This window comes from Vulpes vulpes, chromosome 10 (assembly GCF_048418805.1).
Source record: "Vulpes vulpes isolate BD-2025 chromosome 10, VulVul3, whole genome shotgun sequence".
NCBI classification, from domain to species: Eukaryota; Metazoa; Chordata; class Mammalia; order Carnivora; family Canidae; genus Vulpes; species Vulpes vulpes.
The window spans coordinates 10,828,593-10,853,953 of NC_132789.1; the positions used below are offsets into that span (position 1 = coordinate 10,828,593).

The following is a 25,361-nucleotide window of genomic DNA, read 5'->3' on the forward strand; positions in this document are numbered from 1 at the left end:
CCTTTCTTGCCCACCTCCTTGGGGAACTAATTTCATTAGTTTTGGGTTTATCCCACCTGTGTTTCCTTTGCAAGAATTAGAAGATTCAAGTACATTTTATTTCCCTTTCTTTCACAAAATATAGAGCGCTATATATACTTTTTTGCACTTTAATTTTTTCAATAAACATTAAATCTTAGTAATCACTCCAAACCGGTTTATAGAAAACTTCCTTATTCTTTTTTTTTTTTTTTTTTAACAGCCGTGTAGTACTGCATTGTGGGGCGGCTGATCCAGCTCCTCAGTGAATCTCCTATGTATGGGCATTAGGGTGTTTCCAATATTTTAAAATTATAAATAATGCTGCTGCCATGAACAAGTTTATGCATAAATATTTAGAAGTGGAATTGCTGGGTCAAAAGGTAAATGCTTGTGAAGTTTTTTGAGACACTACCTATTTCCTCTCCATTTAGCATACCTACCGGCCATGTATGTATATATATTTCCCCAGGATCATCAAGAGAGTATATTGTCAAGCTTCTAAATGTTTTCTAATCTGAAGGGTGAGAAGTCAGTTTTTTTTTTTTTAAGTTTCTTGAAAAGTAGTACAGTTTCTGGGCAGTCTTTATCCTGGGTGGCTCAGTGGTTGAGTGTCTGTCTTTGGCTCAGGTCGGGATCCTGGGGTCCTGGGATCGAATCCTGAGTCCGGCTCCCTGCAGGGAGCCTGCTTCTCCCTCTGCCTATGTCTCTGTGTCTCTCATGAATAAATAAATAAAATCTTGAAAAAAAAAAAAAACCCCAAACATCCTACATAACCAAAATATAATGATCAAAGTCAGAAAACTGACATTAACACCCTGCTTTCAACAAAATTACAGACCTTATTCCAGTCTCACCAGTTTTTACACGCGCTCAAAACTTCTGGTGTATACTTCTAGGAGATTGTATCCACAATGTGGCTATAATTTGCATTTCTCTTATGGCCAACAGTGAGCCTTTTCCATAAGTTTAAGGATGATTTTAGATCTTTTTTTCATGAATTGTCCGTTCATATTTTTTTGTCCGTTTTTGCCTGTTTTTCACATTTCCCCTCCTCAAATGGAAAGAGTTCTTCGTATGTTAATGATATCAGCCTTTTATCTGTGATATCTGTTGTAAATATTTTTCTCCTACTCTGTTGTCTTTTGTCTTTGCCTATAGGTGTTTTTTCCACATGCAAAAGTTGCAGGAGATTTTATGTAGTCAACTGTACTAATCTTGTAGGACCCCCGAATTTTAAGTCATAGCTAGACGGCCTTTTCCCACACACAAGTTATGGAGGAATTCACCTACATTTTCTTCTACATTTGCATTTTTATTTTTTGCATTTAGTTCATCATGCATCATTCAGTTCATATTTGTGTATGGTGTGAGGAGTGGATCCTGGCTCAATTAAGTAAATACAGCAAGCTAGTTGCAACAGATGGCATGCGCATGCGTGTTTACCACGCTCGCATCTTTTCTCAAGGTTTGACAGTTGGAAGAATGGGCGGTTGTGGGTGACGTGCGCGAAGCCGTTGCGCAGGCGGCGCGGCTGGCCCTTTAAGGGGCTGGCCCCGCCCACCCCGGAAGCGCTCGCGCTGGCCCCGCCCCGGCCCGCCGGCCCCGCCCCCGCCGCGCAGGCTGGTCACGTGAGCCGGCTGCGGCGCCCGGCTCGGCGCGGCGATGGTGGCCCCGCTGTACGGCTCCCCCGGCGGCCGCCTGGCCCGGGCGCTGACGCGGGCGCTGGCGCTGGCCCTGGTGCTGGCCCTGCTGGTCGGGCTGCTCCTGAGCGGCCTGACGGGCGCGACCCCGATCTCGGGGCGCCGGTGGGGGCCCCGCGGGCCGGTCCCGCCCGCCTCGCGCAGCCGCTCGGTGCGCCTGGACCCCCGGACCGGCCAGTTCCAGCTGGTGGATGGCCTCCACCCCGACGCCGTGGCCTGGGCCAACCTCACCAACGCCATCCGCGACACCGGGTAAGGCGGGGGGTGGGGGGGGGCGCGGGCGCCGGCCTCGCCTCGCTGCCCAGGTGGTGCCCGGCTCCCTGCAGGCCAGTTTCCCGCCTCCGAGGCTGCGGGGCCCGGGCTGGGTGGGGGCGAGCGCAGCATCCCTCGGCTCAGGGGGCCAGCCCCTCGCCCTGGCCAGGGGGACAGTGCCTCCGCTGCACAGAGGCCGCCTCCCGGCCGCCCAGGCCCCAGTGCCTCCATCCGGACGGGCCGCGCACTCCCCACCCCACCCGCGCCTCCCCTGGGGCCAGAGGCTCTTGGAAGCTCTGCAGAAGAGAGACTCTACTCTCACTTCCCTGATTGTGGCCTACCCCGTAGGTGCCAACCCCCTGCCTATCCCAGAACCAGGGCAGCTTCTGAGCCTGGGTTCTAGGCCAGCGAAAAAACCCAGGGTCCCTGAATTCATGTAGACCCACGTAGTATTTTTGCTTGGGGCCTGCACCTCCTTTTCTCTCCTCCCTCGCAGTCCAGGGGAAAGTTACTTGGCCAGTTAGTTAGCACGGAGCCAAGTGCTCCGTCGCCCTCGGTAGTCGTGATCGCCGGCCTCCTCGCTGGGGATCAGGCTGTTGTTCTGACTCCCCTGCCTGTCCCGGCTCCCGTTTCCCTGTCTGTGGCTCAGATTTTGAGGATGTGCTCTGGCTGGGACATGGAGTGGTACCCTCCTCAGGCCCCGTCCCAGGGCCCTGTGCCCATTCATTCGCTAACCTGTTGCACTTGGCCCTGGGGACAGAGCTGAGCAAGATGGGTCTTGATTCAATGGGGGGGGAGACAGAGAGTGCCAGGAGATAACCTGACTCAGTGGGTGTGGGCGAAATCTAGCCTAAAGCCGTGTCAGCGGGGCTCGGGCCCTGGATCAAGGCTGTGTTGGCCATCTTAGTAAACCCTCAGTCCCCTCCTACCACCCTCCCACTGCTCCCATCCATTTGGCTGGCATGCATTAATTCCCGCAGGTGTTGGGGAGATACAGGACACCAAGGACACCCCCATTTTTGATGCTTTGTGGTACTTGGGAGGGGATCAGAGAGACGGAGATGGGGGTTGGGGAGATTGTGAGGAGGGGATCTGCTGCAGACACAGGAGCTGGACAGGGCTAATCTGGGAAGGCTCCCAGGGAGAGGAGGCCACAGGGTGGGCTAGTGTCCGTGGAGGGAACTAGAGCTCTGTGGCTCTGTGGCTCTGAAATCTGGTGACCCATTCTCTGCTGACTCACACATGGCTTTGGCTCTGCTTAGCAAAGCCAAGAGGGCATGACAAATCTCGGCCTGTATGCTAGCTAGGAAGGAGGCACAGAGGTGAGGCCCAGCATGGGGAGAGGTCCTTGTCCCCAGGAGGCCCCCACAGCGCTGTGTTGCTCCAAATTGTGGAAAACCAAAGTGGAGAGAAGACTTCCTTGATCGTGCTGGATGGAAAGCTCTTTGTGGTCCAGCTCTTTCTCTATGTGACCTTGGGCAGATCACTTCGCCCCTCTAAACCTATTTTTTCTCCTCAAGGTGAGGCTTGGAGGGAAATTCACTGGGATTACAGAAAGCACCTCTGTTTGTTAACTGAATGAAGGAATGAGTGAAAGAAAAAGGAGCAGGTGTCTTCTGCCCCCATTTTACAGTTGGGGAAACTGAGGCCTGAGACAAGAGCCCAGGTCTCTTCCACACTTATCCCTCTCACGTCCTCTTTCTAGCATTCTATCTGTCCAGTCTGCCCGTTTAGCCCTGGGGGCTGTGCTGTAGGGAGAATGGATCAAAGCTGTCAATCTGCACAGCGTGAAGGAATCTAGACACCATTTGCGTGAGTTCAAGCCTCCCCATTTTACAGATGGGGACGCCGAGGCTGGAAGGGCCAGGTAGTATGGAGCAGAGTTTCAGGTTTACTGAAAGATCTAGGCTCACATCTTAGCCTGCCTTATCTCTGTGGTGAGGATGGTGACAACCCTGGGGAGGTGGTGGTGAATCTTTTGATTTGGCTCAGGGTCTGAAGCCACAGAGGGATCCTTAGAGCCTTCAGAGGCTCCAGCATTGAAGTCTGGTAGCTTAGAACAAAACCCCTTGAATGGGAACATCTCCCACCCAAAGTTCTGGAAAGATAGGTGGAAATTCATCTATTTGGATCTTCTGAGGACTCAAAGTAAATAAAACCCATCTAAATGAAATTACCCCTTTGGAACAAGGCAGCATACAAGGAGGTGAGGGTGGGCAGTGGCAGGGGGTGGGGGTGGGGGTGAAGGAGTTAGTATCACTTTTTACTCTTCCTCCTTCAAGTCTCTTATGTTATTGGCTTTATTATACAAATAATTAACTTGGTAAAAAAGCTCCCACTGGTTTAGCTAGGATGTGTGAGATAAGTCCCCCCATATATAATCACTGTTAGCTCTTTCTTCCAGAACTTTCTTTTTTTACTTTCTTTTTTTTTTAATTTTTATTTATTTATGATAGAGAGAGAGAGAGAGAGAGAGGCAGAGACACAGGCAGAGGGAGAAGCAGGCTCCATGCACCGGGAGCCCGACGTGGGATTCAATCCCAGGTCTACAGGATCGCACCCTGGGCCAAACGCAGGCGCCAAACCGCTGTACCACCCAGGGATCCGTCTTCCAGAACTTTCTATGCATAAATAGACCTAAGTGTGCATGCATATGTGTGAGCATAGGTATTCATGCATGCGTACTTGCATAAAATGCTTTTCACACACCGGGTTATCCTGAGTCAATCGTTTATCCTTCTCTAATCTTTTTTTTTTTTTTTTTAAAGATTTTGTTTATACCTGAGAGACACACAGAGAGAGACAGAGACACAGATAGAGGCAGAAGCAGGCTCCCTGTGGGACTGCAGACTCCCTGATTCAGGACTCGATCCCAGGACCCCGGGATCACCACCTGAGCCAAAGGCAGATGCTTAACCACTGAGCCACACAGGTGTCCCTGATCTTTTTTTTTTTTTTTTTTAATGTTGTCTCTGACATCTTGTCAGCATATGACACCCCTTTCTCATCATAGCAGTTGGCATGTTATGTCATTATCTGCTTACATTCTGGCACCCCAACCCCAGGCACCCGCCACCCCTGCAATAGCTATGGGAAGGCCAGGCCTGAATGTAATTCGCTTTTGCACACCTTTGGATGTCTGGCACCCAGTGGACTCTCAAAATGGCTTGCTTGCCAAAAGTATCAGGTGAGCATGTTTTGATCATCTTTTCTTCTCCAGAATCTTCTCTAGGCCAGAGCTGTCCTTGCCTTGGACCTCTCCGGTGCCGTGTTAGCCAGCTCCCCACGAGACTGTCCTGGCTGAGCCTGGCTCTGCCTTGTTTTGGAGGCTCTTCATGATCTCATTGGTGTCTTCCTATTGCCCCTCGTTTTCTTAGTAGAAATTGCCTTAACAGGCGCACTTGGGTGGCTCAGTCAGTTAAGCCTCTCCCACGTCAGGCTCCCTTCTCAGCAGGGAGTCTTCTTCTCCCTCTCTTCCCTGCTCGTGCTCTTTCTCTCTCTATCAAATAAATAAATGCAACCTTTAAAAAAAGAAAGAAAGAAAGAAAAAGAAATTGCCTTAACACTGGTTTCTCCTCGAGTTATGGAAGCCACCTGGGTGAATAATTTTGTGTCCTTGGAGCAAGGATGAAATCCAGAACCAAAGATGGATAGATTTGGCTGCGTAAAAACTGGAAACCTCTATATGGCAAAAACAAAAGCAAAAAATCAATTAAAATACAAACATTTTCAATATTAGTGACAAGCAAAGGGCTAATGTGTACATAGAGAACTTCATAAATCAATAAGAAAAGATAAACACAGTGGAGAAAAGTGAATAAAGCACTTGAGCCAAAGAACTGTAAATGACCAATAAAAATTTAAAAACAAGTGTAGGGGTGCCTGAGTGGCTCAGTCAGTTAAGTGTCTGGCTCTTGATCTCAGCTCTGGCCTTAATCATGGGGTCATGAGTTCAAGCCCCATGCTGGGCATGGAGCCTTCTTTAAAAATTAATTAAATAAATTGAAAAAATAAAAACAAGTGTAATTTAACTAATTAAAGGATTATTATTAAAACAACGTGATGGCATTTTTCAACCATTGCCTTGGCAAAGATGAAAAAGATCAATAGGAATCATTTCAAGCGAGAGAGTGGGCAGACGGGAATATGCACATGGAGGCGAAGTAGTCTCTAGCCCAGTGTGGTTGCAGGCTGGCAGCGGCAGCGTTGGCATCACCTGGGCGCTGGTTAGAAATACAGGGTCTCAGACCCTGCCCCAGACCTCCTGCTCAGAGTCTGCTTCCAGACAAGGTCTTCAGGTGGCATGGATGCATGGGAAGTGCTGCTTCCCAGAAGGAGCGGGGGCCATCCTGCCTGGAATTGAATCCCAGCTCTGCCCTTTGCTGGCCCTGTAATCTTTGGCAAATGTATTGGTTAGTGTTGGGCCACAGTGCTGTGTAACAAACCACCCACCAAACCCACTGGCTCCAGAAATAACCATTTATCCTCATGGATCCATGGGGCAGCCAGGGCAGCTCTGCTTCATGCTATGAATCTGCAGACCTGGTCTGCTCCATGTTTCTGTCATGTTCCTGGGAGCAGTGGGCTGGCTGGGGCATGTTGCAGTGGCAGTAGCAGAGGCATAGGAGGGCAAATAGCAACAAAGGAGGCCTATTGAAGGCTGATCTTATAACTGGCACATGGTCTCTATCTGTATTCCATTAGCCAAAGCAAGTCATATGACATGGCTGAGCCCAACTCAGTGGAGCAGGGAAGGACTCAGCCATTGGTAGGACCACAAAGTTTCACAACAGAGGGTACTGATAGGGAGGATTGGGCAGTAGTGCAGGCTTCCAGCAGTCATGGAACTTGGCCTCGATTCCCTCCGCACCTGTTCTATGGGGAATAACGGTGCCTACCTGGGAGGATTATAGGATTGCCATGAGGATTGAATGACTTAGTAAACAAGAAGTGACTAGAACAGCATCTGGCACAGAGGAAGCCCTCAGTTGACACTGGCTGGTGTGTTTGTCAGGGCCGGGACATGGATTGGCACAGCTTTTGGGGGGCTGCTGTTTGTCGGTGCTTATTAAAACTAAAAATACATGTGCCCTTTGGCCCAGCAGCTCCCCTTTTAGGGATTTAGCCTGCCGAGTGCACAAAAACAGATGGCCATTCCCATGAATGACAGTTCTTCACTATGTTTTTAATGATTTAACACCGGGGATGGCTGTGTGCCCAGCCAAGGGCTGGTTTTGCGTTTGCCCCTGTGCTGACCAGGTGTCCCCTCTCCTACCCATCTAGGTGGGCCTTTCTGGAGCTGCGCACAAACGGCCAGTATAATGACAGCCTACAGGCCTATGCGGCGGGCGTGGTGGAGGCTGCTGTGTCTGAGGAGGTAAGGGCCATGTGGGGGAACCTGGGGCTCCTACCCCACGCAGTGTACCTGCCAGGATGCTTTGAAGGGTTCTGAGGTGAGGTGCCTGCAGAGTGGGCTCCCATGCCCCCACCCCCAGCCCTCCACAAACTGAGGAGCAAGCTCACATGCATTCTTTAAAAACTTAGGCTACAGGGATCCCTGGGTGGCGCAGCAGTTTAGCGCCTGCCTTTGGCCCAGGGCGCGATCCTGGAGACCCGGGATCGAATCCCACGTCGGGCTCCCGTTGCATGGAACCTGCTTCTCCCTCTGCCTGTGTCTCTGCCTCTCTCTCTCTCTCTGTGACTATCATAAATAAATAAAAAATTAAAAAAAAAAAAAAAACTTAGGCTACGTACTATTTGATGCATATAAAGGATGTATACCATGTTCCAAGTCACGAAGCACAGCAATAAAAGAATATCCAGACCAAAACGTAGAATGTTACTGATCCCTCTGAGGCCCCCTTTCTAACCCCCGCCCCCAGAGGCACCATCACCCTAAATGTGACTTCCATTCATTCATTCATTTATATTGAGATATAATTCCCATGCAGTAAAACTCACTATTTTATTTTATTTTATTTATTTATTTTTTAAGATTTTATTTATTTACTCATGAGACACACACAGAGAGGCAGAGACATAGGCAGAGGGAGAAGCAGGCTCCCTGCAGAAAGCCTGATGTGGGACTCGATCCCAGGACCCTGCCATCACAACCTGAGCTGAAGGCAGACCACTTAGTCACTGAGCCACCCAGGTGCCCCAAACTCACTGTTTTTGAATGTATAATTCAGTGGTTTTTAGTATATTCATAGGGTTGTGCAACCATCACCACTACCTAATTCCAGAACATTCTCATCACCCCAGAAAGAAACCCCATACCTCCCTTCTTTCCCTCACCCCGTCCCCCGGCAACCATTAATCTGCCTTCTGCCTCTATGGGTTTGCTTATTCTTAACATTTCGCATGAGTGGGTGGTCTTTTGTGTCTGGCTTCTTTTACTCAGCATTGTGTTTTCGAGATTGATCCACGTTCTAGAGTGTGTCAGTACTACAGTCCTTTTTGTGGCCAAATAATACTGTATTGTGTGGACAGGTCACATTTTATTTATCCATCTGTCAGTGGACAGACACTTGAATTACTTCCACTCTTACTTTTGTTAAACTAGTTTTATAACACGTGCCAAATCCTCCGACAACACACGATTTTGCTTTACTTGGGGCTTTATAAAAGTGATATAAATTTGGGAAGTCAGCCCACATCAGAAGGGGGTGAGACTTTGCAGTGAGAGCCCGTCTCCTGCAGCATGAGGGGAGGTGGGACACCCACTTGGGGAAATCATTTGGCAATAATAGAATTGAGCCCGTACAAACCCTAGGGCCCAGCGGCCCCGTTCCTGATACCCTCCGAATGACCTGAAGATGAGCCTAAGGTGCTTAGAGCAGTAGCCCCAGAGTGGGAACAGCCAAGTGCCACTGACCAGTGAATGAGGACCCAGATGGGTCATATGCAAAGTGCCCTATGATAGAGCTTTGGGGAGGAATAAGCAGCATGGACACATCCTGGATCCTGGCTGGTGACGGGGGAAGTACGCATGGCAGATGGCTGCACACAGGGGACACCCCTTTATAAAACTCTTGCTCCTCATTCTGACACCCAGCAGTAGTTTGGGATGTCCTTTTGGGACCTCAGTGTCTGGGGAGCTGCTCAGACACTGGGCCAGGCTGGTGCTCTTTGAGGCGCAGTGAATGGGATGGGATGAGATTCCATCTTTCAGGGCCCTACAGGCTGCCGATTGGAAGTGTGGCCACCCCACTGAGACTCAGAGAGGCGAAGTTACTTACCTGGGGTTGCACAGCCAGTCAGCAGAGGAGCCAGCATTCAACGCCAGCTCTGGCCGACCAGAGTCTCTGTTACTAACCGTTCTTGCTCTGCCGCCTTCCCCCGGCCCAGGAGCTTCTTGTGAGTGGTGGTTGTGTCCTGTCCCCAGCTGTGTCCCCTGCACCCAGGCCAGAGCCTGATGTAGGACAGGCACTTGGGAAATGCTTCCGGAAGTAGTGGACAGCTGCACGGAGGAGGTGGCATCTCACTAAGGCTTCCAGGGTGGAGTAGAATTTGGATGTATTTCCTGGAGATGGCAATGGAGCAAGGGGTCCCCAAGCAGTCCGTCTCGGGGTACAGGGTGCCGCCACAATCCCCTCGTTGACCCATGTGTCTTGGGGATGTTTCCAGTGTGGTGAGGGGTGTAGCTGGAACTTACCCCGCCAAGCTTGGCACAGTGAAGTCCACGCTTTGGGACATTACAAATCCACACCTTTCCAGGGTTCAGATCTTGACACTGTGATTCATTACCCAGATGGCCTTGGGTAAGGTAATCATCTGCCCGTGCCTCAGTGTCTTCAGCTCTGACGCAGAAATGGTGATAGAGCACTTTCCTTACAGAGTTGCCGTGAGGTTCGAATGTGTCCATGCAGCATGCCATTCATGGGAACTCTCAGCAACGAGCTAGGGGACTTTCTTCCCCCAGCTGGAATGTCAGCTGTGGGTGGACTGGGGATTCCAGGCCAGGCCTGGCTGATCTTAGCTGGGTTTATCCCGGCAGGTCAGCTAGGGCAGCTGGTTGGCTTAGAGTGGCCTCATTCATATACCTGGGGACTGGCCCTCTGTCAGCTGGGGTGACGGGGCTGATGTAGTGTTTAACTTGCCAGCAGGTTAGCCCAGGCTTGTTCATGTCACATCAGGTCAGGAACGTGTGGATGGCTTCTTGAGGGCCGGTTGAACTGGCCTTCACTTGCCCATGTGAACTCACTTGTGAGTTAACTGCTATGTCCTTGGAGCTGAGGATAGCACATAGTAGGGGCACGAAAGGGGTGGTTAGTTGATTGACTAAATACACCCATATCTTTTAGGTCTCCAGTAACAGAGGAGACGCAGTCTAGAACAGACTTTGAATGAGGGCTTTCAAAGGAGGGGGACATCTAGAAGCTTCGGGCCCTGATGGGATGGGAGACGGATGGGTGACTAGCCCTCTGGGGGAGGAGAGCCAGTGGGAACTGAGGCGCGGAGGGGGCCTTGCAGGGCACTGTGCTTCTTGGAGGCCTGGGTAGGGGTGAGTCGGGGGCCAGTGGGGCCCACAGCGAGGAGAGCGAGGAGAGCGGCCTGGTGACCCCGCCCCTGCCCTCGCCCACCTGCCCCCCCTCCCCCCCCACAGCTCATCTACATGCACTGGATGAACACCGTGGTGAATTATTGTGGCCCCTTTGAGTACGAAGTCAGCTACTGCGAGAGGCTCAGGAGATTCCTGGAGACCAACCTGGACTGGATGCAGGAGGCGATAGAGCTGAACAAGGACTCTGCCTACTGGCATCAGGTGCGTGCGGCCCCCTGTGCACTGAGGGGCACAGCAGGCTGGGGCTGCTCCCCTTCCAGCTGGCTGGCCTGCCCGTCTCCCACCCTCTTCGCCAGGCCTCTCTCTCTCCCTCCCTTCTTCATCCACCCACCCACCCATCCATCTATCTTCCATTCATCTTCTCCCTCCCCCCTTCCCTCTCTCCTCTCCATCCACCCACCCACCCACCTGTCTCTCCAGCTTCCATTCATTCCCCTCCCCCACTCCCCCTTCCCTCTTACCTACCCATCCATCCATCCATCCATCCATCCACAGGTAGTTTGTTAGCACATGCACCACACACAGGCTTACCCATCTTCTACTCTCCATCTGCCTCTCCCCTCTCATCTTAGGCCAGTTCTTGGTTCTCCCACCCCCCAACCATTGACGTACCCCATGTGGTTGCCTGTCCATCTCCCTGCCCACCATCTATCCACCTGTTCACCTCCCCCCTGCACTTCTTCCCACTCACTTGCCCAGCCCACTCGGACCAGCCACTTTATCTGCTTCATTCCCCACCTTCCCTCCCAGCCGTCAGCCTTCGAAGCACCTTGAAGTCTCAGTCTCATCATGGCCACTCATTCTCCCCACCAGGGGCCACCCTGGTCCCTGGGGATGATGCCCACACTCCTTTGCACCCTCTCCATCCCCAGCTTTGGCTCTTGCTGACCTCCTCGCTCTATAGTCTAGTCTCCCTGACTTCCTGCTTTCTGGAACAAGATGTGTTTGTTACCTCTGTTATCTCTTGCCTCAGGACTTAACGATCTTCTGCTCCTCTGCCTAGAGCGCTTCCTCTTCCCCCTCTGCCTGGTTTACCTCCCACCCCTCACCTCTGTCCTGTCCCCATACTTTCCTGTGATGCTCTAGTAAGGGATTTAGAGTCTGTCTTCAACTAGACTTGAGCCCATGAGGACAAGGCAGGGACCACATCTGCTTTGCACACCATAGTATCCCTGGCGCCCAGCACGAGAGCTGGCACATAGTAGGTGCTTTATATGTAAATGTTTGTTGAATACATATAGATGAGAGAATGGATCTGTCTGCGCATCTAGCCTGTGCCACCGCCTGGACATCTGTCCTTCTGACCACCCTGCCATCCACTTGGACGATTACTTCTCAGTCCTTTCTTCCCTTCTATGTATCTTAGCCGCCATGCTCAGTGCTGCCTGACTGTCCATCCTCTTGTCCATCCATCCATCCCTCTAGCAGATGCTCACGAAGTGCCTGGTATATACTCAGCGCTGACCAAGGCCCTATGGGGTACACGGTGATGATCTCCCCTAGTTAGAGACAGTGACAGTGACAGTGGGGAGAAGTTAGCTAATGAGACCTGTGCCCTGAGGCAGCAGCACAGCCACTAGTTAAGCTCAGATTAGAGAGCAGTTGACAGTGGGTCAGGGCTGGCTGGGAGGCTTTCTGGAGGAGGTGACATTGAGCTGGGCTCTTAAGTAGGGGTGATTTAGGTTGGCAGAGGGCAGAAACATATAGTTAACTAAGTGATGGCAAGAGAGAGGGTGGGTGCTGGGGAAGGGGTGGTCAGGGCTGTCTGGATCCTGGGGGATGCACCTGGGCCACTCCTGCCCTATCTGGATCCCCAGGCCAGAGCCCCTCCCATTACAGGAGAAGGCATGAGCCCGGGGTGGGGAGGCCTCACCCCATCTGCCCCTCCCCCTAGGTGCGGCTGACCCTCCTGCAGCTGAAAGGCCTCGAGGACAGCTATGAAGGCAGTATGACCTTTCCAACTGGGAGGTTTACCATCAAACCCTTGGGGTTCCTGTAAGTGCCACTCCCGGAGCGGACAGGGTAGGGGAGAGGGCCGTGCATCTTACCATCAGACAGACCTGGGTTCTAGTACCCATTCTGCTGCCTCCTGGCCCAGCCTTCCAGGGCCTCAGCTTCCTCCTCTGTGAAAGGGGTATGTGAATGCACTCCCAGCAGGCTGGCATGGTAACCCTCCGGCACCCCTGCCCTCCTCAGCCTGTTGCAGCTCTCTGGGGACCTGGGAGACTTAGAGCCAGCCCTGAATAAGACCAAGACCAAGCACGTTATGGGCTCTGGCTCCTGCTCTGCCCTCATCAAGCTGTTGCCCGGCCAGAGTGACCTCCTGATTGCCCACAACACCTGGAGCTCCTACCAGAACATGCTGCGGATCATCAAGAAGTACTGGTTCCAGTTCCGGGAAGACCCCCAAGGTGGGTGGACGTGGATGTATCTGTGTGTGTGAGCATGCACGTGGCACGCTGGGGGAGGGCACCAGGAGGTGTGGACCTCGGCCCTGTACACGCTGTGCCCTAGGAGTCCATCTCACTTTTAACATTTTTGTTTTCTGTTAGCTCCTTTTCACAAGGTACACCAGTTACCTCTTGTTGCATGACAAATCACTCCCAATTTTAAGACAACAGAAGTGTAAAGCACAGCCATTTGTTTTTGCTCTCGTGTCTGTGGGTCAGCTGGATAGTCTTGTTTGGGCCAGGCCTGGCTGATCTTGGCTGGGCCACTGATGCTTCTGCAGCCAGCCGGGGTGAGCTGGCTGACCAAGGGTGGCCTCATCTGCATGTCTGGGGGTGGCTTTCAGCTGGGTGTTGGGGCAGCTGGGTAGCTCCCGCTCATTCTCCTGACATCTGGGCAGGGCAGTGCGGAAGGCCTCTCAATGGCTGACTGAAACTGATATAACATTCTGTTTCTCGAAGCAAGGCAGGTGACCAGCTCAGATTTGAGAGGTGGGGAAACAGCCCACTATCTGATGTGAGGAGTCATGGAGCCACACTACAGGGTGCAGGCATGGGAAGAATTATAGCCGATACTCAGCGCAAACACCCGGCTGCACATGAATACGTTCTTCCTGTCGAATGTGAAAACTTTGCACTTAAGGTCCAAGTACCCCAGAGTGGCCCCCCCCCCGATCCCTGGCCCCAGTGTCCACCCCAAAGGTAGCCACTGCCAAATGTTTACAGTGCCTCCTCCTTGGCGAAACTTAAAAAAAAAAAATGTTGCCAGGTGGTGGCGAGGGGCTGGGGAAATCTATACCCACATCCTCTGCTAACGCGAGTAACGGTTGGCGCTGCCACTTTGAGGAAGAACCTAACCGGTATCTGATGAAATTCAAAATCTGTCACTCTCGTGGTCCAGCAATTCTTGGCCCAGATCTATCCCTAGAGAAACATTTCGGCTTCCGCACAGAGATGGCGTACAAGGATGTCAACTACAGTAATGGTTTGGAAACAATCTAATGCCCATTAACTTAAGTAAATTTCGGAGTTGACATGTATCCAGAGAAGTGTGCACATTGTACTTGTATAGCTGGAGTATCTGTAGATTGCACACATCTGTGCACAACACCCAGACTGAGAAACGGAACATTCCTAGCCCCCAGAAGCTGCTCTCAGGTCCCTTTCCAGGCACTTATCTCTACCCCAGCATAACCTCCCTCTGAGCCCTTACAGCATAGATGAGCCTGATTCTGAATGTTCTGTATGTAGAAACACACAGCACGTGCTCGCTTGTGTCTGACTTCTCTCACTTAGCATAATGCCTGTGAGGTTCATCCATGTTGTTGTTTGTAGCCATAGATCGATTATGGTCATTGCGATTGATTCATGAACAGTGTAGTATCTCCTGAAAGAAAATCCTATGCAAGGGGGTGCCTGGCTGGCCCAGTCAGTAGAACATGCAACTCTTGATCTCGGGGTTTTGAGTTTGAGCCCCAAATCACTTGAATACTCCATAGCCCACAGGAGGTAATTTCTGTGAATATTTGTTTGTTTTTTTTCTTCCGTAGACTAAAATGTACCTTATTTTCCCATTTGTTTTCACTGATGTTTATTATGCTAGTAATATGTGAATACATTCTTATGGACACGAATTCTAGTAGTGAATGAAGAAATAGATCTCTTGTGATACCCTCTTCCAAATTCCAGACCCTTCCTAAGAGGATACCTGTTGCCGTTTTGGTTTGGATCCATCTAGATTTTGGGGGTTGACTTATATTGTGTATACACGATCCATTTTTTTTTTTTAGTTAATAGGTTTTACTTTTTAGACAATCTCCAGGTTTACAGATAAATTGGGTAGATGATACAGAGTTCTCATATACCTTCCTGCTCCTTTCTCCTATTATGAACATGTTGCATTGGTGTGGTACGTTTGTTACAACTGATCTACCAATGCCCATAATCTACATTCAGGTTCACTCTGAATAGTATGGTTGTATGGATTTTGGTAAATGGACAATGACGCATATCCACCTTCGCCACCCTGAACATTTTGCTTTCTGGGTTTCTTTTCAACATAAATAAGATCATACCACATAGGATTTTGGATATTACCATGTTCAGTCTACCTTTTAACAGCTGATGTTAAACTTTTAACTAGTTCTCAATTAAGGATGTCCAGCTGAGTCTTTGGAGCTTCAGATGATGGTGTGGCAAGACAAGTGCGCCCCCCAGTGAAAATGCTGGATTAAAAGATGGGCATAAGTAGAAGTGCCTGGACGGCTCAGTCAGTTAAACATCTGACTCTTGATTTTGGCTCAGGTCATGATCTCAGGGTTGTGAGACTGAGCCCCATGTCAGGCTCTGCACCTAAGCGCAAGGTCTGCTTGTCCCTCTACTTCTAGTCCTTCCTTCACTTGTTCTCTCTCTCTCTCTTTCAAATAAATAAATAAATAAATAAAATCTTAAAAAAAAAAAAAAAAAAAAGATGGGCATTACTAGTTGCACCTGGGTAGCTCAGTTGATTGAGCATCGACTCCTGATTTCAACCCAGGTTTTCATCTTGAGGTTGTAAGTTGAACCCCAGCATTGGGCTCCACACTCAGTGTGGAGCCTACTTAAAAAAAAAAAAAAAAAGATAGGCATAGTTAAATACTTTAGTCTCTGAATACATACAGCCTAATTACCTCCAAAAGTGGCTGGGCCATTTTACACTTGTCCACGAGTCTATGAGCATGTGTCAGCTTTCCCTTCAACCTTGCCAGCACTGGATGTTATGGTTCATTTCAACTTTTGCCATTCTTATGGGTGATAAATGATATCCTGGGCTGAGGTTTTTTTTTTTTTTTTGTATGAACTTTACTGATGGACAGCTTAAACACATGTAGCATGTATATATTGATCGGTCTGGACAAACCCACCACTCAGTAATGCCAGAGAACATTTCCACCCTGCAGGCAGGTTCTCTGTGCCCTTTGTAGTTATTATTTAGGCAACCCCTCTTCAAGTTTCCTTTCTGTTAGGTTAGTTTTGCCTGTTCTAGAAGAAAATAAAACCTGCACTAATATTTTAAAATTTCTGGTAATTGGAAAAAAAAATTCCGGTGGTTGATCTACTTATCGGTTTATTTATTTTGTGGAATTGAAATTCACATAACATAAAGTGAACCATTTTCAAGCGAACGATTCAGGGGCATTTAGGACATCCCTGATGCCATGCATCCACCACCTGTGTCTAGTTCCAAAGTATCTTCATCACCCTGGAAGGACACCCCTTGTCAGCAGTCCCTCCCCCTCCCCTTTCCCTTTCCCACCAGCCCCTGGCAACCAGCGATCTGCCTTCTCTCCCTGTGGATCTGCCATTCTTTTTTTTTTTTTTTTTTTTTTTTTTAAGATTTTATTTATTCATGAGAGACACAGGCAGAGGGAGAAGCAGGCCCCCTGCAGGGATCCCAATGCAAGAGTTGATCCCAGGACCCCAGGATCAGGACCTGAGCCAAAGACAGACACTCAACCACTGAGCCATCCAGATCTGCCCATTCTAGACGTTTCATGTGAATGGAATCGTACAGTAGTGGCTTTCTTGTGACCAGCAGCTTTCACTTAGCGTAATGTTTTCAGGGCTCATCCACGTTGTATTAGTGTCAGTCCTCCGTTCCTTTTTATGGCTAAATATTCCATCGTGTGGATAGATGACAACTTGTTTATCTGTTATTATTGATGGACGTTTAGGCTATTTTCACCTTCTGGCTTCCAGAAGGTGAATTAAAATTACTAATCTTTAGTAATGAAAACAAAGTGCTTAAGTAATGCGTGTTCACTATAGAATATTAGAAAATATGGTTGAGCACAGAGAAGCAATAAAACTTGCTTGTACCCCACCCTGCCCCCTGCCCCCAGAGAACCACCATTCATGTTGGTGGTTTTCCCCTCCAGTTCCAGCTGTTTAATTATGACTTTGCCCTTTTAATGTTTGTTTCTTTGTTAATTACATGGAAGTGGCACCTGTGGTCCCTCCGGGTACCCCCACACCTGCCTCAGAACCCCTTGTACCTGAACCCCATCCCTTGACAAGTGCTGGTCTGGTATACGGTGCCCTTGATTGTAGCCAGCCTACACAGCCCCCTTGTGCCACCAACACTTAACTTCTGAGTCTGGGGACTTAACTCCTTACAGCTGCATAAAAAAGAAGGAAATCCTTCCGTTTCTGACAACGTAGTTGAACCCAGAGGGTACTATGTGACGTGAAATAAACCAGGTACAGAAACACAAGTGCTGTATGATCTCACCTCTACGGGGAATCCTAAAGAGTGGAACTCCTAGAAGCAGAGACTAGGGCAGTGGTTTTCAGGGGCGGGGGCGGGGGAGCGGGGAGGAGGGTGAAGCCACAGACTTCAAGTAGGTTCTGGGGACCAAGGTGGAGCATTACAGTTAACAGTAGTGTCGTGACACTTGAAATCTTCAGGGAGGAGAGATCTCAAGCACTCTCGCCACACACAAAAATGGTGACTGTGTGAGGGGATGGGTGCACTTGTTAGCTTGATGGTGCTCATCAGTTCACAGTACGAGCGCGTGCACGCGTCACATTCTCACACTGCGCACCCTAAGTACAGACAATTTTTATTTGTCAGTTATACCTCAGTAAAGCTGGAAAATGGAAAAACAAAGCCCATGTGCTCAGACTTCTGTTTTTTGCCCTCTGGATTATCTTTTTTGTGATAGATCTTTAGAGTAAAAAAAAAAAAAGTAGGGGAAGGGTTGCCTGGCTGGCTCAGTGGAGCATGTGAATCTTGATCTCTGGGTTGTGAGTTCAAGCCCCACATTGGGTGTAGAGATTACTTAATAAAATCTTTAAAAAAAAAAAAAAAAGGCCAAAAAGATTTTAGTAAACAGAATATGTTTGTAAAGAAATGTATGTGTATATATCTTTTTTTTTTTTTGCTACTAGCTTTCTTTTTTGCACACACACAACCACACACATGTGCACACATACACCACAAATGTCCTGTTTTGTTAAAATATTAGAACAGATGGAGGCACCCCATGAGGCCTGCTGCTCCCCACCTGGACACTCTGGCTCTTGGGTTGGGGTTCGGGGGTCCCCAAGTGGGCTTGTCTGACCTGCACCCTCCCCCCTTGTTGGGCTCACTCTCCCCTCCACAGAGAACTCTCCCCTGGCTCCTGGCAACAAGCTGGTCTTCTCATCCTACCCTGGCACCCTCTTCTCCTGTGATGACTTCTACATCATGGGCAGCGGGCTGGTGAGTGTCCCTCCCGTGTCGCCTTTCTCTCCGGGGCTACAGTCACCTGGCAGCTCTGGGCAGGTGGGTGGATGTGGCCCCCACCACCATCTGCACTGGGGCCTGTTCTCCTGCTGTGGTACTTGGACCACAGGATTAGGGGAGGGGTGAGTGGCTTCTTACAAGTGGAGACGCAGTCCCTCCCTGACAGCCAAATCCTGCAGCCCCCCCTCCCCACTGGGACTCTGCATTCTGAGCCAGCCCTCAGCAGTCGCTGGTCTTGAGACCCTTTTGCAGTATTCTTGATCTCAGTGACCCCATTTTGCTCGGATGTCTTGAGCATAAGCCATCCCTCCCTCCACCATGACCTTGCTGTTTCTCATCCTGCCTCCCCTCCTGCCTTCCTCAAATTCCCTCTAACTGGGCCAGGTTTTCTGAATAGATGTTGTTTACAGTGTGTTGTTTTTATCGGTTTTCCTGGCTGGGGTCCAGACTTGTTTAGAAATCTGTTCCTGGCACCCCTCACCAGGGCATTGAGCCCTGAGATTGCAACATGCGGAGGAGGAAAAAACATCGCTGTAAAAAATACCCTCCAAGCGGAAAGTGCCAGTTCCCTGCTGGAGTGGCAACAAGGGGCGCTTGCTTTTTCTGCTGTTTTCCCCTTGAATGTGGAAAGAGGTGTGAGAGGGCCAGGTCCCAGGTCGTAGGCTGGGGATCCCCCTTAATGCAGTCTGGCTGGGGAAAGGAGGGGACAGTCTGGGGAAGGATGAGTGAAAGGTTTCATCTGGTTACCTGGGAGGTGTCCTGGCAGGAAATTTACTTTCCATCACGGTCTTTTATTTTTTAAGATTTTATTTATTTGACAGAGAGCATGAGTGGGGGGAGGGGCAGAGGGCGAGGGAGAAACAGGCTCCCCATGGAGCAGGGAGCCCAACGTGAGAGGCTCGATTCCAGGACCCTGAGACCGTGACCCAAGCTGAAGGCAGATGCTTATCTGAGCCACCCAGGCGCCCCATCAGGATCTTCTGTTTTTGTGCCACAGACTCCTTTGGCAGTCTTAGGGGGCTATGAACCCCTTCTCAGAATAACATTTTTAAATGCATAAACCAAAGTATATGGGATCATAAAGGAAACCAGTGATATTGAAATGTGTTTATCAAAATATTATGTAAATAACCTTTATCATATATGTACTGTTTTGTTAACTTTTTTGTTTTGTTTTGTTAACTTATTAAGTAAGTAAGCTCTGGTAGTGGGTGTGCTAAATACCATAATTGGAAAGGAACGGGGAGCATAAATGATATTTTGAGATAGGTGCAAGCGACCCTGTTGTGTGGTGGGAATGCATCTGATTTCTGTAGGTGACAGTCTCGGGTACCACAAACGTCACAGTGGTGCGTCACCCGTGCTCACAGTGGAGAGAGATGCTGAGTTTCAGTTTGGTGGTGGTGGGAATGAAGAGGTGGTATTTTCAACTCCAAGTCTGCAGACTCCCTGAGTACTACCCCAGGTCCAGAACTCCCCCATCCTGAGAGGGGAGACTGCCTTCCAGGGCTTTCTAGGCCACGGTGATTGGAATCCTGGCAGTGGCTTTGGATGCTGAGAACAGCCAGTTGAGGGACAAGGAAGCTACGGCTGGGAGCGGAAGAAGGTGTTCCCAGCTGGGCGTTCCTCTCAAGAGGCTTGCTTTCCAGATTCTTTTAAATATCACATTTATGGCTATTGCTATCTTTTAGCTGTTTTTTGGGCTTTGTATAAAAAAGGAGGAAGCATGCTAATATCCTGTTATAAAGGAACAAGCATTGATTTAAGAGTTGGAAGTCTGGTGATCGAGTCTTGGCCTATCCACTTACCAGCTGTGACCTTTGGCACTGTCTTAGCTTCTTCAGGCCTCAGTTTACCTTTCAGTAAAAAGCAGCATTAATAGCCGTGCTGGGTTTTCCCAAGGGGGTTGTGAGATTCCAAGCTAATAGCCTCCAGCAGCCTGACTTTCCCTCCAGAACTGCAAGGAACGGGTAGAAATGGGATGCTGTCCCTCCAGGGAAAGAGCTGACCGACTTGGTTGGGAGATTGGGTCCATAGGAGCAGCACCTCGGGCTCTCTCAGGGCCTGTCCCCAGGGCAAAGCTGGATGCGTGATTGTGAATCCTCCTCAGCGCTCAACCAGGGAACCAGTGAGGAACATGCACACAAACCAGCACAGGAGGTTTTAAAGAACTGTGGCCAATGTATGGACCATGATTGATATAGCAGTGCTACTTGGTGGCAGCATGCCCTAGCTGTAAGTCAGGTGGCCCTTCAGTGCAGCGCCCCCTCGGCCCTTCCACAGGTGACCCTGGAAACCACCATCGGCAACAGGAACCCAGACCTGTGGAAGTATGTGCAGCCCAAGAACTGTGTGCTAGAGTGGGTGCGTAACGTTGTGGCCAACCGCTTGGCCTTGGATGGGGACTCCTGGGCAGACATCTTCAAGAAATTCAACAGTGGCACGTGAGTGGGCTCCTGGCACTGTGACCTCACCCAAGAAATGGACCAACTTCCCCCCTCAACAGTCAGACCCCAAGGGACCTGACATGGCACCAGGGCCGCACACCCCACACCCTTTGCCGAGCCCCCTCATGGTTCTTTTTGGAGTTGGAAGGTGTCTTAGAGTCTTCTCCCTTGTTTTATACTTAGGGAAACTGGGGCTTTACATCTCCCCTGCAGGTTCTTCCAACCAGGGAAAGGCCCCAGAGGGAGGCCAGGAAGAGAATTTAGAATTTGAGGGCTCTGGAGACAGGGCGAGGGCCGTCTGAGCAGGTGGGCATGGGCAGATGGGCTCCCTGTAAGCTAGAGACACGGGAGGGTCTTAGAGCATTGGGCAGAATTGACCCTTATTCCAGTAAGCACTAGAGAACCAAAGACTTCTCTGGAGCAGAGAGACAGCATGATGAGAGCTGAGAATACCAGGTCAAGCTGCAGTGTCAGGGTGACAGTCAGATGGCAGGACACCGCCCCCCACCCCCATGTCACTCCTTTCCCTTGATTCCTGATGGTATGGGGCACTGGGGGATGGGGAAGCTGGGGCAGTGGCAAGGTGTGTTCAGTCCTCCTTCCTTGGCCATGACAGGTACAACAACCAGTGGATGATCGTGGACTATAAGGCATTTGTCCCTGGTGGGCCTAGCCCTGGGAACAGGGTGCTCACCGTCCTGGAGCAGATCCCGTGAGTACCCTGGGAAGGAGAGCAGGGTGCTCCAGGCAGAGAGAACTGCCTAGGCAAAGGTCTGGAGACATGACTCAAAGGCAGGCCAGGTGGGAGCGGGAGGCAGCCCCTGACTGGGGCAAAAGATCCAGGACATAATCTACCTCTGGGCAGTGGGGAGTCATCAGGGGTTCTTAAGCAGGGCAGTACTCGCAGGTGCCCCTTTTCTCACCAGTCTTGCCCCATCTCTCTTCTCGGTCCCAGGGGCATGGTGGTGGTGGCTGATAAGACCTCAGAACTCTACCAGAAGACCTACTGGGCCAGCTACAACATACCGTATGTCCCCACCCCCATACCTGCCTCTCCCCTGCTCAGCTTTCCCTACTGGTCAGAGGTCCTTCCTCGTGGGATCTTTTCAACCCACAGAGCAAAGAAACTACCCTGGCCTTTCTGTGGCCAGGAAAGCCCTGCCAGTTTTGGGATACGGTTGTGGAGCTCAGGTCTGTGCCCATAGCAGAGGCTGTGGCTCCCCCACTGCGTCTGCTGTAACCGGGCTGCTCAGCCATCACCTCTGGACGCTCACTGTGCTCTGCCGAGTGAGAGGTTTGATCTTAGAGTCATTGAGTGGTGGCCATGGTCCCTGCTCCCATTTCACAGATGAGGAGACTGAGGCCTCCAACAAATGCCTGACTTCCGTGAGGCACGTTCCCCAGCTGTTCAGTGGTGAAGTCAGCATCTGAACCCATGTCTCTTGGACCACAGAGCCTGAGCTTGGTCACCCCCCCAAGCCACCCCCCGCAACATGAACAGAAGACGTTACTGTGCTGTCCTGTCGTAGTTGTCAGTGATAATGTTGTGCTGTGACTGCCCCTCCACCTCCCCAGCCACAGCTCGCGTGGACAGAGATCGTGAGTGACCATCCTTGTTCTCTGTAGGTACTTTGAGAGTGTGTTCAACGCCAGTGGGTTGCAGGCCCTGGTGGCCCAGTACGGGGACTGGTTCTCCTATGATGGGAGTCCCCGGGCCCGAATCTTCCGGCGGAACCAGTCACTGGTGCATGACCTAGACTCCATGCTTCGGCTTATGAGGTATGTTGGAGGAGCATGAGCCCCGAGTCCCATAGAGCTTTCTGTGCATTTTACTGGCATCTGCATAAACTTCGCCGCAAGCCCAGGGATCACAGGGTGGCAGCGAACTATAACCACATTTACAGGTGAGGGTGCTGACCATCTGTTGAGGGGCCACCCAGTGCTGGGCACCATACTCAATACCAGAGAAATGGGACAAAGCAGGGAGCAAGCACCCTGGCTGTGGGAGGTGCTAAATCCATCAAGCACTCACACTGATGTGGGTGCATAGCCAGGGCTGGCTGAGCCCCTAGAAATGCGATACAGGGGTAGGATGGGGCATCTCGCCTGGGTCGGGATGGGGGGCCTCAGGGAAAGGGCCACCTGAGTGGATGAGATGATGGGCATGGAATGAAGAGGTGAAGGGTGAGGGAAGCCCATTTGGGGCTGCCGGCCTGGGGAGCTTGGCCTCCTCTTCCTGGCACGCCTGATGCCCCCTCCCTTCCTACATCCAGGTACAATGACTTCCTGCACGACCCCCTGTCGCTGTGCAAAGCCTGCAGCCCCCAGGCCAACGCAGAGAATGCCATCTCGGCCCGCTCAGACCTGAACCCGGCCAACGGCTCCTACCCTTTCCAGGCCCTGCATCAGCGCTCCCACGGGGGCATAGATGTAAAGGTGCTGCCCTGCGCCCCGGGGCCTGGGGGGCAGCGGGTGGGCTTGGATGCCATCTGGGCTGGAGCAGGGACGGGAGGAGGTGAAGGCTGGGTCAGCAGATGGCAGGGTGGAAGGGCAAGGTCAGCATTGGGCTGTGGGTGGGGTCAAAGTTAGGGCTGGGCTCAGCGACCTCTGCCCTGGCCCCCAGATGACCAGCATGGCTCTGGCCAAGGCCTTTCACATCATCGCGGTCAGTGGCCCAACGTGGGACCAGGTGCCCCCGTTCCAGTGGAGCTCCTCGCCTTTCAGCGGCCTGCTACACATGGGCCAGCCTGACGTCTGGAAGTTCTTGCCCATTGAGATCTGGTGGGACTGAGCCGCCTCCTCTGCACTGCTGACCCCCAGCAGGGCCATCTGCCGGCTGCCGCCCTGACCTCCTGCCTGCCCCCTCCATGGGCCTTGTTCCCTGCCAGGTCTGGGACCTGGGTGTGCCAGGTTCCCTCTTGTCTGGGACGTCTCCTGGCTGGGATGTGGAGTCCAATGGGACCCAAAACTGAGTCGTTGGCTCCCCTTAAGTGGGGGGATGCCGCCCCTGCTCCTTGCCTCTCTCCTCTACTCTGCTTGTCTCTCTCCCCTGTGCTGGGGCCCTGTCCTCATGCTGCCCCCTCTCGAGGGCTTGGGAGGGGTCCTTGGATGGGACTTGGGACCCCTGGTAGAGCAGGAGGGGACCATTCCAGTCCCTGCCTCCAGTGTCATTCTGGCCCGTGGCTCTGGGACTTGGGGGTTTCAGCCCTGAGATCTGGGCATTGCCTCCGGTTGGCATCCATCCTCCTGTCTCCCAGCCCTAGCCGCTCTGCTCCCTCAGGAAGCAGCCCCCTTGCTTCCCCTTCTGGGCAACTTCCCTGAGGACAGAAACTTGAAAGCAAACAAAAACCAAAGTTTCTGGTGACTTGTGGCTGGAGGGGCCTTTGGGGGTAGACAAGAGTGTCAGCCCCTATGCTGCAGCCTCACGCCCCTTGCTCCCCAACTTGGGCCTGCCCTTGGCCTCAGGGTGGTGCCCACAGCCCCCCCGCTGTAGGAACCAAATTGCAGACTGTGCTGCCATTAAATGAGAGGCCATGGCCCCTGTGCTGTGTTTTTTGGGGCAGTAGGGAAGGCTGGGCTGGGTCCTTTCTCCTCTCTGGCTTGGGTTCTACGCCATCTACCCATGAATTCTCCTGTCCATCCTGTCTAATCTATTCATTTATTCACCTGCTAACTCACCCATTGTCCATCTGCACAGTCATCCATCCATCTACCCAACTGTCCATCCACCCACCCACCCATCCAGCTGTCTGTCCATCCATCCATCCATCCATCCACCCACCCACCCACCCATCCATCCATCCATAGAACCATCTACCCACCCACCCATCCATCCACAGAGCCATCCATTTTCCGTCCACCCATCTATTCATCTCTCTTTCATCCATCCACCCGTCTACCTATTCATTCATCTATATCCGTCCATCCAGATGTTCAGTGAGCACCTACTTTGCTCTGGGTGCTATCCCAGGTCCTTGTTAACCAACAAGACTTTCCCAAGTTCCACTGTGGGATACAGGCCAACACGAAACAGAATCTGTCACCAACTGATCTTAGCCAGCTGGTCAACTGCAGTCCTCGGCGCCTTGGCTCTTAATAGTGGTCAGAGGGGTCTGCCTGCCTTTTTGGGGAGTTTTGTGCTGAATCAAGTGGGGCAGTCGAGGCTGGAAGCAATCCTGTTCTGGGAAGGTTTCCCTGAACTGAGCACTATTTCAGTCCTACTCTGTCCCGTAGGAAGAATTCTGAGGCCATCCCCTAAAAAATACACGTCTGTCTCTCCTGGCTGGAAATCCGTGCTTGGGGCTGCATCCAGGCGGGCGTAGGGCAGGTTTTGCAGTCTCCCCTGAGTCTCACAGCCCCTCTGTCGGGGTGGGTAGGGGCTCTGCAGGCCCGTGTGCATCTGCATCATGTCCTGAGGGGCTTGAGGGGTCTCAAGCATCACTCTGGGCTTAGGGATTCATTAAATTGCCTGGGGCTGTCGTGAGTGGTGTGGTGGTGGCCCCGCCGGGCCTTGAGGAGCCCGACAGGCCCTCTTCTACTTTCCTACACCACCTTCAGCACATGTTCCCCTTGGAAGACTGCATTTGATGTTCTGAGAGGGTTTTTGTGACATTCACTTCAAATCCACTCCTTCCAGGTCCAGTGGGTGTCCAGTGTCAGTTT

At 51.3% G+C, this 25,361-nt stretch overlaps 1 protein-coding gene across 1 annotated transcript; it reads left to right on the top strand.

The window, feature by feature from the left end:
• The first annotated feature begins 1,637 nt into the window (after positions 1–1,637).
• PLBD2 (phospholipase B domain containing 2) lies at positions 1,638–24,237 on the top strand. Its single transcript, XM_026018815.2, has 12 exons — positions 1,638–1,973; positions 7,257–7,350; positions 10,582–10,740; positions 12,434–12,534; positions 12,736–12,950; positions 18,131–18,228; positions 20,536–20,696; positions 21,316–21,411; positions 21,655–21,726; positions 22,326–22,478; positions 22,973–23,135; positions 23,323–24,237. Exons 1-12 carry the CDS (start codon positions 1,684–1,686, stop codon positions 23,488–23,490), a joined length of 1,770 nt encoding a protein of 589 aa, XP_025874600.2. The 5' UTR covers positions 1,638–1,683; the 3' UTR covers positions 23,491–24,237.
• The last annotated feature ends 1,124 nt before the right edge of the window (positions 24,238–25,361 follow it).